This window comes from Limanda limanda, chromosome 10 (assembly GCF_963576545.1).
Source record: "Limanda limanda chromosome 10, fLimLim1.1, whole genome shotgun sequence".
Lineage (NCBI taxonomy): Eukaryota > Metazoa > Chordata > Actinopteri > Pleuronectiformes > Pleuronectidae > Limanda > Limanda limanda.
The window spans coordinates 13007259-13021937 of record NC_083645.1 but is presented as its reverse complement, the minus strand read 5'-3'; the positions used below and the strand labels follow the sequence as shown (position 1 = coordinate 13021937).

Here is a 14679-nt window from a genome sequence, read left to right as displayed (position 1 = left end):
TAAGTGAATACAGCAGGGTGACGTTACAAAAACGTTTTATTCCAAGGCACATAATGTTCAGAAGAACAATGAAAGATGGGAAACATGGACTCACTTCATTTACCTGCACACACACAACTGAATGGACCCTTTTCACCAAGCAATGCGCAACACTACATCTCGTCATTGTGACACTCAGAAGCTGTGAACACAATGCATCTTGGGAAAACGGCAGGCCAATCTGATGGCTCTTTTCTCCACCAGACAATAACACACAAAAAGTTTGGACACAAAAGTCATAGTATAGCTGCACAAAAGTGATTCAATACAGCAGAAAGTGAAGCAAAAACATCTTTGAGATCACTTTAAATCTCCTTAAACAATTTCAAGATGTGATTTAAAATTACAACTGTACAATTGGATTTCATGTCAATTTTGTATCTCAGTAACTCATTTGGTGGAGGTGTTGGGACACAGTTGTGTTTAGTCTGAACCTGCTGGGGTTCCTGCTTCTCAGAGTTCAAGGACCAAGAACATGAAAAATAATCATCATACGTAAAAAGCAGAAATGTAGAAGTGCCGAGTGCGTTGGCAAAAAGAACACATTTACAGTTCAGCCTTTTCATAACACAAACCTTATGTTTGCAGCAGGCAAATTGAGTAACCCAAGCACCAACAACACTTCACACATGTAATAATTTCTGTTTGACAATGAGTAATGTTCACATTCACTAACACACATGTTGTATAGTTAACTAAAGATGCAGAGGGATGACACAACCACAGAGCAGAGTCTATAGTCGGCTTCACAATTCAGTCGGCTCTTCCTCTCTGCTTTGACCTTATCTCGGTTCCCACTTTGTGCACATTGTGTCCAAGGTAACATCTGTACTACCATGTTATCTTTGGAATGTGTTGGACTTTGCCGATGTTGCATTTCAAATGGCACTTGGGTCAAACTCACATTCTGTTTCACTTCACTGATGGTTTGCACAAATTTGAGTTTGCAGCAAGTAACAAGTCTTAAGATTGAGGTTTTTTGTATCTATGCTGCTTAGTAATTACATATTTTGGGAGACTGAAAAAAAAGATTGGCATTTTGATTCAACAACTTCATTGTTCCACAGGATATAATGAAAAAAGATAAATAAAGGTAACATAAATACTCTGGAATAGAATAATACAAGTGTTACTATACTTTTCCGCGTTAGGAAAATTCTTTAAAGTATAACTCTGTAGTGTCGACTCTCACAAGCAGCACCACTGTTATAATGTCTTTGGATAGATGTTAAAGATTGTACTTGCAGGTGACCACAGCTGCAGAGCTGATCATCACTCTGTTTCCTGGATGTGGACACCTGCTTCAAGGCTTTAAAGACGCTTCGTGCCCCTGAACACTCACACAGTGACCCACGTGTCAATGTGTTGGTGCCTGAGGGCGGTTACCTCAACAAAAGATAGTCTGCTGCTGAAGGAGGAGAAACATGCTCTGAAGTGCATGTGATCCACTGGGTGAGCTAAAAGAAAACAAGGGGCATGTAAGCAAGTCAGCAGTGCTGCCCTGAGGCATCTACAGCAGATGGATGGGCCACTATTCAATAGAAACCCTGTCAGCGAGGCCTAGTGTTGAATTAAGGCCGTTACTATCTGCTCCAGCTCACAAAAGTCATTGCAAGACCACGTGAGTCTTACGTATTCAGCAGAACTCCTCGCACTGCGCCTCCCCCACCAGCAGAGAGTGTTTGTCCGGCTCACTGAGAGCCAAACTGTTGAGCGAGTGCCTGTCGGAGCGCAGGGAGTTGATCGAGGCCCGGCTGTAGGTGATGATGCGGTCCAGCAGGCTGAGTTTGGGGGAGGGACGACGAACGTCACCCATGCCGATGTGGATGCTGACATCAGACAGGCTGCCCTGCCGCCTGCTGCTGTTACCCAGTCGAGCCTCCAACATCTCTGCGGTGGGTTTAGTGTAACTGGAAAATAGCACAGAGAAAGACAAATTTGGAACGGGATTTGGAAAATGGTTGAAGCTGCTTTCAGACCCGCACTGAACTCTGTATGTGAGAACTCAAATGTAGTAAGAGCCTCTGGACTTTCTCCGGAGGTTCTCCTGCCAGCCTCCTGGTGAAAACTCTGGAGAATGTGCGAATGAGCTAATGTAAGAACAGAGTAAGAGATACTTCTAGTAGACATTAATGGACACAGATATCAAGAGAGCTTTTGGTGAGGACGGCAGAGTCAATATGCTGTAAACCAAGTTCATATGTGTAAGGCAAACTCCGAAGAAAATCTGGACCCAAGTTTACGGAAATCCTCCAGAGTTTGTGCTTTAGATGATTATTCTCAAGGGGAGAAAAACTGAATTATTAATTTATTTCCTCATTACCATTTGAGTAGAAGAGAGGAAACAACCACAGAGACAGACGATAGAGCCATCGCAGCAGAGCCCATCCATGGCTGTAACACCAGACCAATGGGAAGGAAGATGCCTTTGAACAGACAAATTTCATATTACTGCTGTAGTCAAAACAATCATAGTCAGTGTTCAGATTGACTTCAAATATATCTGGTGATTGTTTGCGGTCACCTACCAGCAGCGAGAGGAATGCCAACCAGGTTGTAGATCAGAGCAAATATAAAGTTGATCCTGATCCTCTTGACAGTCTTCTTAGATAGGTCAATGCTCCCCACCACATCCAGGAGGTCGTTCTGTGGACAAGACCAGAAACAAGAGGTTACATGAAAACTTGCACAACACATCTGAGATGATTAGGTTTCAGTTTTACATATTTAAGAATCATTTGTAATATTCTTATGGTTTCAGTAATGACATAATACTGTGTTGATTACTGTACATTTACTGTGATACTGTGGATTCACACTGCTTCTGTGCTGCCAGACTGAAATGTCACATTTTCCATTTATGAAACAGATGATGTTTAAATCAGGGAAATTAATCAATGACAATTTTATTTTAATAATACAAAAAAAGGAAATCATAAAGACCTTAACTGAGACTTAAGGTCAACATCTTGTTTTTGTAAAAAAATATAATTTGTGTTTCAATCTCTGTGTACTTGTAAAGTGTGATAATTGTATTTCTGTATAATTGTTCTATTCTTCTAATTTGATCTCACCCTTATCAACACCACATCTGCTGCTTCTATGGCCACATCTGTCCCAGTTCCTATGGCGATACCCACGTCAGCCATGGCCAGAGCGGGCGAGTCGTTTACACCGTCACCCACCATGGCGACTATCTTGCCCTCCTGCTGCAGCTGTTCCACCTTGGCCACCTTGTGGGAGGGAAGCACCTCAGCAAACACCTTCTTGATTCCAACCTGGAGGACAAGCACAGACCGACAACACAAGGAAACATGATGGATTAATTAATGCACTAAAAAGGTATGACTATAGTGTATAAAAGTGTGATCATTTCTGAATAATATTCAAACATTGCTTTGTACTTTTATATACTTTATATCAACATGGGTGATTCTCAGCCACATGTATTTAACATGTGTGCTGAAGTTTGCATAAAAGGGAAGATTATCACTTAAAAACTGTCACTCTGTCCGTAAGACGGTTATAATATTAAAACATGGCAATCCCCACCACATATGAAAACTCGTATCACGTGACCATGAACCTACACTGGGCATGTGCAGTGAGAGATAAGAAACAGCAATGATGAAAAGTAAAAAAGGGGAATTGTTTTTTGACTGAAGAGGAGAAGGAGAAGACAGTGTTCATGACATTTTGCCTTCACAGCTGGTAGTCAAACTGATAGTGACTGATAGGAGACAAACAGGAAGCACATGCGGTTAATGTGGCTGCATCAGTGTTTCCAAGCATCTTCATTTTTGCTCATCTTTAGTAAACAACAAAGCAGTCCCTGAATTTCAAACTAAAATGGGGCTAGCAGCGTTACCAGAATTCTCTGTTTTAAAAATGGGGAGTAGTGTGTATGTCAGGCGTAAATGGAACAACAGTGATATAATTTAATACTAAAAGATGGTGGCGTCTCCTTGTACCTGAGCAGCTATAGCCCGTGCCGTCTTGCTGTTGTCTCCGGTCATCAGCACAACTTCCAGCCCCATGTTGATGAGCGTGCGTACGGCAAGTTCAGCCTCAGGTTTCACTGTGTCAGCAATGGCTATCATCGCACACAGCAGGTCTACACACAAACACAAATGTTTAACAATAAACTATTTTGTCAACACATATTTTAGAGGATAATATAAATCTAACCAGTAAGAAATGAAAAAAAGAAAAGAGATAAAGATCATATATGAGCCTTGCACTTAAACTGCACTACTTTACCATCTACAGCTACTAGAACAGCAGTGCGTCCTCTGCGCTCATGCTCCACCATGGCCTCATCTATATCAGGGCTGATCTGCAAGCAGTTCCTCCTCATCCACTCTCTGTTGCCAATCAGCACAACATAAGTGGCTGTCTGGACGAAGCCTGAACACACAAGTTAGACAACCGCAAGGAAACATTAAGGCTAATGAACAAAAGTTCCTTTATTGTGTTTATTCATTATAGAAAGAATAAGATCATAAGATTCAAGTATTTCTGCTGAATACACGACCATAACAAAAGGATTCCATTTCCCAACTTACTCGGAGGCTGTGGGTCCATGATGAGTGGATGGGAGCTGGTGGTGGTCCGGGTGTCACTGATTTCAATGAGGACGCTGTTCCGCTGGTTGTTGTCCTCACTGTCGCTGTCCTCCTGTTTCAGCAGGGTCTCCGTGTTGCTGACCTGACAGCTGATGCCACAGCCCGGCACCGCCTGGAAGTTTGTGCATGTGCCAAGAGACTCCGTGCCAAGCTCCTGCACACAGAAATGGATGTTTAATACAAAATGTTACAAATCTAGAATATGTAGAGAATCGTGGAGTGTGGAGGTTAAATTCAAGGAAGAGACCAACCTGTTTGCAGTACTTGGTGATAGCTGAACCCAGAGGGTGTTCACTGTTGTTCTCACTAGTACCCACAATGGCCAGCAGGCGGGAACGGGGCATCTTGTTCCCCTCCACAACCATCTTGACTTGGATAACGGTTGGAGCACCGTATGTGATGGTCCCAGTCTTATCAAACACCACTATCTGTACCTGTACATAAGAGGAGGTATGAGAAAAGTGAGCCTGAAATACTTTTTAATGGTTTAGGATATGTATTCACAGCTACAGTACATCTATACCGATATGTTCTGTAAGCTTGTGAATCAGAGCTATTATGTATTTAAAATGACAGATGGTCTGTTACATGACTGGCTGACTATACACAGTATCAGGGATGTTAGAGTGTCCTCATGAACATACCTTATGTGCCATCTCAAGTGGCTCTCCTCCCTTTATCAGAATGCCATTTTGGGCTCCAACTCCTGTGCCCACCATGACAGCTGTCGGGGTTGCCAAGCCAAGGGAACAGGGGCAGGCGATGCATAACACAGTTATGGAGGCCTGGAAGGCAAAGCGAATCACTGCCTCGGACCTGGAAATGCTCTTGTCATAACCCTGGAGGGAGGAAATGGGGCAACATCATCAGATACATTAACGACACAGCCTTATGTATATATGTTTGTTTTTTTAACAGTAGAAAAGGAATAGAGCAGAAGAGATGTAATTTCCTGATGCTGCACTGAGGAGATGGTCAGATCAGTCAGACTGAAAAGGTGACTCACAGGAAAGTACTTCTCCACAAGCGAGAAATCCAAAAACCCAATGATGATCCAGGCGACCAGCGTCAGCACGGATATGACAACAATGAAGGGTACGAAGTAGCCACTGATCTTATCTGCATACTGCTGGATTGGAGCCTAGAAAATACAATTTGAGAAATTACACACCTTCTCAATCAATGTTACCCGACACGCAGGATGATATGGTGCAGAAATCGCAAATTTCACCTTCGAAGTCTGAGCCTCCTCCACCAGTTTGACAATCTGAGACAGAGTAGTGTCCATGCCGACATGTGTAGCACTGACGAGCAGAGAGCCGTTCTGGTTAATGGAGCCTGCAATCACAATGCTCCCTGGCTTCTTCGTCACTGGCATGGCCTCACCTGGAGACACGGAGAGACAGCTGCTCAGAAACACAGCAGTACAAGGCAGCAGCAGGAAACAGGAGCTGGACATCCAGAGTAAATACTGGTACTTCGGTGTTTAACTTGTTTGATGGTGGTCGCAATTTAAAGTTGATACATTAAAGCCAATTATAGATTGGTCTGTGTAGATATTGCAACAGCAGGTTTCACCACTGAAGAATATTATGAGGAAATTATAGAACTATTTTAAATTTAACTGTGCAAGTTGCTGGTGTTGACATTTTCAGATTCTCGTCTCATCCTGTTTTAATAGCTTCTTTCAAATGGTAAAAGAACTAAAAGACACACATCTCAGGAAGGAATGTGTGAAGAAATGGCTTGTTTACACTGGTTGACTTCTGAATAGTTAGATTTGAGCATACTACAGTATTTACACCAGACACATACCGTACCGATAAAAGATACTTGTTCTCTCAGTCAATTGGACGAACCTGTGATTAGAGACTCGTCAGCCATTGAGTGCCCTTCAATGACCCTGCCATCCACTGGAAACTTCCCCCCGGGGACGACTTTAACCACGTCTCCCCTCTGCACCAGCTCAACATCCACCTGCTCCTCACTGAACAACAAAACAGAGATTAAGACCGTGTCCCAGATGGAATTGGCATTTTTTTTTCTATTCTTCCTGTGGAAATTCACTCGCAGCTTGTTTATGCAGAATAAGCAGCGTTTATTATGACCCTTGTAATGATATTTAAACTGCAAATATTTGCATTTGTTGTTATCTAAAACCAACTTAAGATATGAAAGGTTGTAATAAAGGTGAGTGTAGAGAACAGGTACCTGAGAATGGACGAGTCACTGCTGAGAGTGACCACTGTGGCCTCGGTAGCTTGTAGAGACATGAGCTTGGACAAAGCCTCAGACGTCTTGCTCTGAATGAAAGAAGTGACACACAAAACAATTTCTGACTATTAATTTAAAGACGATGATAATTCACACGTTTTTAAAAGGACATTTGGATGTCATAAATAATAACAATAATGTTTATTTTAATGAGCTCAACCTTAGCTATCTGTTCTAGCCAGCGTCCCAGCGAGATGAAGACGAAGAGCATCGGTGGCGTGTCGAAGAAGGTGATGGGGTTGATTTTGGCCTTCTCCGCCATGGCCACTATTAGGATGACCAGCGAGTAGGTGAACGCTATGGAGGTAGCCAGAACTATCAGCACATCCATGTTGGCAGATCGGTGTTTGACTGCTTTGTAAGCTTGAATGTAGAAATAGCGACCTCCGATGAACTGTGGAGAGGAAAAACAGAAGCTTTATTAGAAAGTTTTCATTCAGACTTGCTCACCTCTCATGAAGACTCTTTATTCTGTTTTAGCGTCATGATCACAAAGCAAACACAAGACACCAAAAAGTGCAGTTGTATTGGTCACGCATTCCAATTCTAAACTTAAAACGTGTTTTAAGTTTAAGAATTCCTTAGATGTACCTGCACAGGGACACAGAAGAGGAAGGAGAGGAGGTTCATGATGGAGAGGCCTGGGAGCAGCTGTCTCTCCAGGAACATGGTGGCATGGTAATGGTTGCGGTCCTCCACCGTGGCATTGTGCTGATGTGAAACACTCATCTGGTGGTCCATAATCATCATGTACATCATCATGCCCATCACAGGCACACAGAAAAACAAGCTCACCAGGAAAGATTTCCTCCATCTGAAAGAGTGAAAATATTTCTGAGTTTGAGATTAAATTTGGTTTGTATTTTAGTTTTAAATCCTAATTTGTCAGAAAAATCAAAATTTACATAAAGTCCTAAATACTCTGTAATTAATTAGGACACAAAAATACCGCAAAATACTGCATATATACTCAATTCTGAAAGAACCTTATACAGTGTCGACGTCACTGCATCCGTTACTTACTGTCGTATCTCTCTGCTGTGGTCCAGGTGACTGGCAGTACGATCCCTCTTTACCAAAGATGCTTCAAACCCGAGATTCTACAAATAAAAATCAATGCAATGATCAAACCAACCCTTTTATGATTTAGCACTTCTAAATCAAATGATATTATATGAAGTTTCCAAAGAGAGGGAGGAGAAATACCTCTATCTGCTTGATGATGTCTCGTGGGCCTATAATTTCTGAGTCGTACTTAACGTGTGCTTTGTTGGTTGCCAAGGCAACAGAGGCATATATAATCCCCTTTTTTTTCATAAGGCTGGATTCAATTTTGTGAACACAAGAGGCACACGTCATTCCTCTGACCTGAAAGAAGGTGAAGAGAAGCACAAGCAGAGAAAGGGACAAAAATATATTAAAGAGGGATGGAAGTGAGGAGGAAATGTATAATTTCATCCACTGAAGAGGAGGTTGCATGTATTAAGCAGTCTTCTCAAATATGATGGAAATATTTAACGTTTCTATTTCAAGTTTAAATGTTACTGTGTTCAATGCACCTTTTTAATACAACATTCACTTTGTGTAAATGCAACTTTACGTTAACTCACCACTAGTTCTAGGTTTCCGTCTGAGCCTTCATAGTTCTCCATCACAGAGGCAGTGAAGCCCAGCTCTTTCACACACTCGGCTATCTTCACAGGATCGATGACCTCAGGGTTGTAACGCACCTCTGCTTTACTGGCCATGAGTGCCACCAGAACAGAGTAGATACCTGTACGACATTAAAGATTTCCTCTTTAGAGCTTAATCAAAGCAATGAGATGGATAAACAGTATTAGAATAAGTCAATATTTTACGCATTTACAGACCAGGTTCATTCTTAAGGTTTCTTTCGATGTTGGCCACACAGGAAGCACAGGTCATCCCTCCAATCTGAATGTAACATTTTGACTGCTCGTCGCTGTTGCGTCCTTGTTTGTTTAAGTCACTGTCCATCTCAATATCTTTCACATGTGCTTGACTTGAAGACTTTGAGACACGGGGCTCTGGTGAAGGCAGCAGCGAATTGGTGGCTGTGGAGAACAAATTATAGTTATTAAAGGGAGGCCAAATTTGCAGTTAACAATGGAGTCTCATCTTTGCATTTCAAGTACCCTCACTGGCAGATTCAAATGAACAGAAGCTGCTTGTAGGAGGAGATGCTTGGGGGGCATCAAAGTAAAGCTCTATCTACATATAATACTATATTTAAAACACACAAATAAAATGCTTTATCCACTTGTAAAAAAATTGTCTAACTCAACAATCACACCATCTCTCCTCTCACCAGGTAGGAAGGCGTCAAAGCCCATGTCCTCTACGGCCTCTCTTAGCTCCTTTGGTGTGGTCAAAAGGGGATCATACTCAAAGATCCCCTGGTGATCAGCCAGAGAGACCTGTGCTGACACCACGCCTTTCCTTTGAGAGATCATGCCTTCAATGGACTGGACACAAGAGTTGCACGTCATGCCCTCAATGTGAATATTAACTACAGATGCCAGAGGCTGGGTAAAACAAGGCTTTGCAGCAGCAGCTTTGGCGTGGATTGCTCCTGCATTCCGAGGCGATGATAAGGCAGACGTGGGCGATACGGATACAGGACTGAGGGGGTCAGTTGAGTCCCAGGGTTGAGTTTTGAAGTGTCCTGGAGGCAGCGCCTCAATTGCCTGCTGCAACTGAGGCACTGTGACCTTTAGAGGATCATGGCAGATGGAAGCCTTCTCCTTCTCCAGAGAGACCTCCACAGAGGAGACACCAGGTAGCATGGAGATATTGTCCTGGATATTGACCACACAGGAATGGCAGTGCATGCCCTTAACTTTGAGCATGACAAGTGTTATGTCTATGAAGACTTCTGTCTCCTCTGAAGTCTCTGATGGTGAAGACACAGGTGTTTTTTGAGAATCGACCAAACGTTCGATTTCACTGGGGGACAGCTTCAGAGGGCGGGGCTTGGACTTGACAAAAGCTTTGAAGCCGGCCACGGCAATCTGGTCGATGATGGTTTGGACGGTGATGAGGTAAGTCAGGTAGACGACTGTCGCTTCCTGAGAGTCTAATACAACTGTGGACAATAAAGACATGAGAAAAATGTTATTCAAACACAGCACAGAGAATAGATTTTTTTTCCACAAGAGCAGGAAGTGACTAGACATGAAAATATGATCCTGATGTTTACATTCAAGTAGTTTTTGCATAATCCTGCTAACTAACAAAAAAATAGAATATACAGCACACAGTTGGCAGACTATGCAGCCAATTTATACAAAATGACAGTTCTGTGCAAACTTGATCCTATCTGTCTTCATGTTCCTCCTAACAAGACGGCCAGCAATGTAAATTCCACAAGTCATGGTTAATACCCACTGAGCAATCTGCTAGCAATGAACATACAGAGACACGATAATAGGACACCTGTAACCTGAAAGACGAGCTTTCCACATAGTGCAGCAAATGTGTTACAAAATCACTTCTAGCTCGACAGTGAGGTAACATAACCTCAAGCTTGTTAACAGGTAAAGTACGTCACCTTTGATCTTGTTAATCCCTTTCAGTTTTCCGATCTTCCCTTCAATAGTGCTGGTGCAGGAGTGGCACGTCATTCCTTCAATCCGTAACTTCAGGAGTGCCACATCTCCTGCCCTACTTTGAGATGGGGACACATTCGGGCCTTTTTCCACAGGACTGCTGGGTGTAGGGATCTCCGTAGCGGATAGGCTGGCCACCAACTCATTCAGCTGCAGGGGTGAAGTCAAGGAGGGAACATAGGTGACAGTGAGACCCATGGGAACCTGGCTTTCTCTGACATCAAGGACTCCCTGGATCTGGGAGAGCTTCTCTGAAGCCTCCTCTTGAGCTGCAGGTGCCAGGCCTGAGGTGGAGACGAGCTGGGTCTCTGTAGAGACCGGTGTGGCTGTGACGGACGCAGATAGACTTGATTCAAAGCCCATGTCCTCGATAGCCTCTGACAGAGACTCTGGACTCTGTTGGCTGTGGTCAAATATGACAGTGGCATTCCTTTGCTCTAGAGACACCTGCAAAATAAAAGTCACATTAGGGGTTTCCCAAAAAAAAAAAATCAGACTCAAGCTAAATCAATTCAGCAAGAGAGGCTAATAACAATATCAAACATCAAGATACTGGGGGGGACTTTCCTTCAACATATTACTTAAAACATTTGTAGAATTATCTCATTAAACAGTAGATAGCTAACTAGCAAGCCAGTCAGACATTATGTATTTGATGCAGGTTTGTGGCCTTTGCCAAAGGGCTAAATTCAGGATGTTATTACTCAGAGTAATAAACATTCTGACTAAAGTCAGAATGTTTATTTCAATAACTTACTGTGGAGTCATCAATGTTATTGATTGCACAGCATACAGTACAAAGAACAAGCTTGCCTTATGTGACCTTTGAAATTACCTCTTTATTGTGATCATGCATTGAGGTTAACATTATAAAGAGAGTCAAATGGGTCCATGGCCTTGTTAAGCTTGGAGCATGTTCTGTCAAAAGAACAACCCTTAGCTCTCCTTCTTTTGCTTCAAGTCAGCAAACATGTGACACACTGCAGGGATCACCAGACTGAGCTTTAAGTTACAAATCATAGAGTGGGGTTAGTAATGAGTGATTGGGCCTTCCTGTTGGCTTAACCATCTTTCTGAGAATGGGGGATGAAGGAAAGTTCAGACAATAACTATTCTACAAAGAAAAATCTATTCACTCCTCCCAGATCTCTTGTCTTTATAGATTACCAGAAAATAAACCAGACATTGAATTCTGTTAAGACACAAATGACATTTCCTGTGGGAGCAGACGACTACATTTCGACTTGCTGTCACAGTCCTGGAAAGGGCAGAGCTATATCTGGAGCACATTATTGTGTTATATTCTCATTTAACCACAGCCAGAGGGGTAAACACACAGAAAACTAAACAACAGGCCTCAACTATTGTAATTTAGCTCTTATGTCTGTCTAATGGCTCAAGATATTGATTGTAAATCAGACCAATGGTCCTGAGGGAAAAGGACTGTGGGATTAATCTAACTGTATTACCCTGAAATGGGCAGGAGCTTTATTTAATGTAATGATCTGTATATATCTGCCCTCTACACAGGGTTAAATAAAGACTGCATCATTACAACAATATGATTTCAGATCCTGTTTTTAACTGGAAGTGGTGTTTAAGAAATTCTGCGTCAGGAGATTTTAAGAGCCGCACCTCAATGTGGAAAAACAGTAAAATGCTCCTAGACACAAGACAGCTTCCTTTATCTTTGCAAACAATGCATTTACCTTTATATGCATCACTCCTGGGAGAGAGCCAATCCGCTGCTCTATGGACTGGACACAGGAGCCACATGTCATACCCTCCACCCCGAGGGTCACGGAACACAGACTGACTGTCTGAGTCATGGTTGTTTTGTCTAAAAGGATGAAAGGAAGCAAAGTATTTTGTGGTTTATTGTCGTTCTTGAAAGCATCACAGGGTGATTAGAGTAAAAGCTCCTCTCTCCAAACAAACTGAAACATATCGTGTTAGGATACTGGGAAAAAACAAAAGGTATGAAGATTTTTGTAAAGTGTTTTACTAGACAAATAAAAGCCATTTTGTACAAATCAAAGTCTTACTACTTATTCCTAGAAAAACAAGATTTCTCTATATTTTAAAAGCCTGATTTGATTATTTTGCCATTTCTAGGAAATCTAGGATAAACTTTGGCAAAGAAACAAATTATAATCCTGTTAAGAAAAAATCTTTGGAGCCAAGCCAAAAGCTGCTATAGCACTATTCCTGCCCCCGGCCAAAACAAAACAAAGCTTTTTTGTACCTGAAGAATAAGAAAATGTAAAATGACTAGGGTGGGTCATTAACTTCATGTTTCTTTCCCTCAATGCAATGAACTGGTTATAAAACCAGTAACGTTTAAAGGTTCAGATCTATCTGTTGACGTTTGACATGATTTCACTTACATCAAAACTACCTGCACTACAGTGACGCGCTGACAGATATGAGACATATTCAGGGACATTTAAACGCAGATATAATGACTTCCTTTGAGGAATCATGACAGGGAGCAGGAACAAGAGTCACTTCAGCCACTGGGTCTCCATGACCAGGAACATTCAAATCGGTCTCAGAGACACACTCACTGTCAACCCTGGAAACGGATCCCAGACCCGCTAAACCTGCTCTTTAAACCCGAGGCAGTCAAAGACAATGTGAGGTTCTCAAACGTTTAGAGACTCGTGTTGCTCTAGCTCTTGAATTTCCTTTAGCCAGGGTTAGAGCAGCTAACAGGGAGCTAGCTTGACCCAGCTAAATAGTATGTGTTAAACTTCAAGTCAAGTTGACTGCCTGTTGCTAAACTCCCCAAACTGAGAACCTAGAACCTTTCATTAAGAGCTAGCTGTGGTGTCCACAAGAAACTCACATCGCTAGTAAAATGTGTCGCCTGTTACGACACTCAGGGACTTGAAGTCAGGGTGAAAGAGAAGAGCCAGCTCTTACCTTGCTCCGGAGGAAGTTAGCTCCAGGCTCTGGACCTCGGCTGTCAGGCGGTGAGGCTAAAAGGAAGCTAGCTAACTAGCTAGCATCTTCACACTGCGCTACGAACAGCTACGTGGACGCGGGCCGGCATCGTGCTGCATGAGGGGAACCGCGGCGCCGGCTGTAAAAGACTTCTCCTCCGCGGTTTCCTCGGGATTCAGATCCGAGGGCTGTTTTTGTTTCTGCTTCTCACGCCGACGCCGACGTGACCTACGGCAGCAGCTCAGAGAGGCGGAGCCAATGAGTGCTGCCCTGCGTGTGGTCTGTCAGGCTGTGGTTCCGTTACAGGGAGCCTGAACACACAGCAGCAGCTAATTTACACTCTGTACATATTACCAAAAAAAAACTAAAATTTCTAGGATTGCAAAGCAGGACTGAGCGGGCCCGAGCACATGCATTTTGAAGCGTTGCATGTGTTTATATTATAATTATATATTTGTGTGTTTGCATACAAACATACATCTATACATACTAAATACATAAATACATACATGTATACCTTACCTTCTCTTCTTGTGAGGACTTCACTCACTCACTCACACACACACACAAGCACAAACACACACACACAGACAGTGACACATTGACCCACTTTCTCAGAGTATCCTGTGCTCTCTGGTCACGGGTTCATGACATTAGAATAACTAAAACACACTAAATCCCACACACTGATGTAAGGGAACGAGCTGCAGTTAATGTAAGTCGACTTTCACCAGTGGAAGCAGAGACATGTGTGTCTCTCTTGTCTTCAGGAGCGGCTCCTGGTATAGGCGACATAGGCGGTTGCCTAGGGTGAAAAATGCCGAGAGGGCGGCACAAGAGACTGAATTATCATGACGTGACACATGCGATGTAAAACAATATATTAACGTCACACCATCATCCTCTAAAAAAAGAAAGTAGTCTATGTTAAACAGCAGGATTGTGTTGTGTTACACTGTGATGGGGCCAGTTGTATCTTATAATAAAACATCCAGTTTATCAATTCAGTTCCAAATTCACGTCTTTCCCTCACTGAAACATGTTAATAATAAGATTATATATATAATAATAATTATAATGTAGTAGGTGTTTTTTTTTTTCATTTATTCATTTAGCCACATATGCATGTTCAGAATCGACCAAAATGTCTGTAAGCAGACTTTACA

General features: G+C 42.5%; 1 protein-coding gene across 1 annotated transcript; it reads right to left on the bottom strand.

Moving 5' to 3' along the window:
* Window positions 1–18: 18 nt before the first annotated feature.
* atp7a (ATPase copper transporting alpha) lies at window positions 19–13734 on the bottom strand. The gene is made up of 23 exons (XM_061079464.1): window positions 13493–13734; window positions 12277–12407; window positions 10510–11014; window positions 9268–10044; window positions 8810–9013; window positions 8549–8712; window positions 8145–8306; window positions 7962–8038; window positions 7530–7752; window positions 7099–7332; window positions 6876–6967; window positions 6524–6651; window positions 5896–6050; window positions 5671–5805; window positions 5309–5503; window positions 4916–5098; window positions 4605–4818; window positions 4300–4446; window positions 4011–4153; window positions 3114–3317; window positions 2568–2685; window positions 2363–2465; window positions 19–1949 (listed from the first exon to the last, which is right to left on the bottom strand). Exons 2-23 carry the CDS (start codon window positions 12394–12396, stop codon window positions 1676–1678), a joined length of 4557 nt encoding a protein of 1518 aa, XP_060935447.1. The 5' UTR covers window positions 12397–12407; window positions 13493–13734; the 3' UTR covers window positions 19–1675.
* Between the last annotated feature and the right edge of the window lie 945 nt (window positions 13735–14679).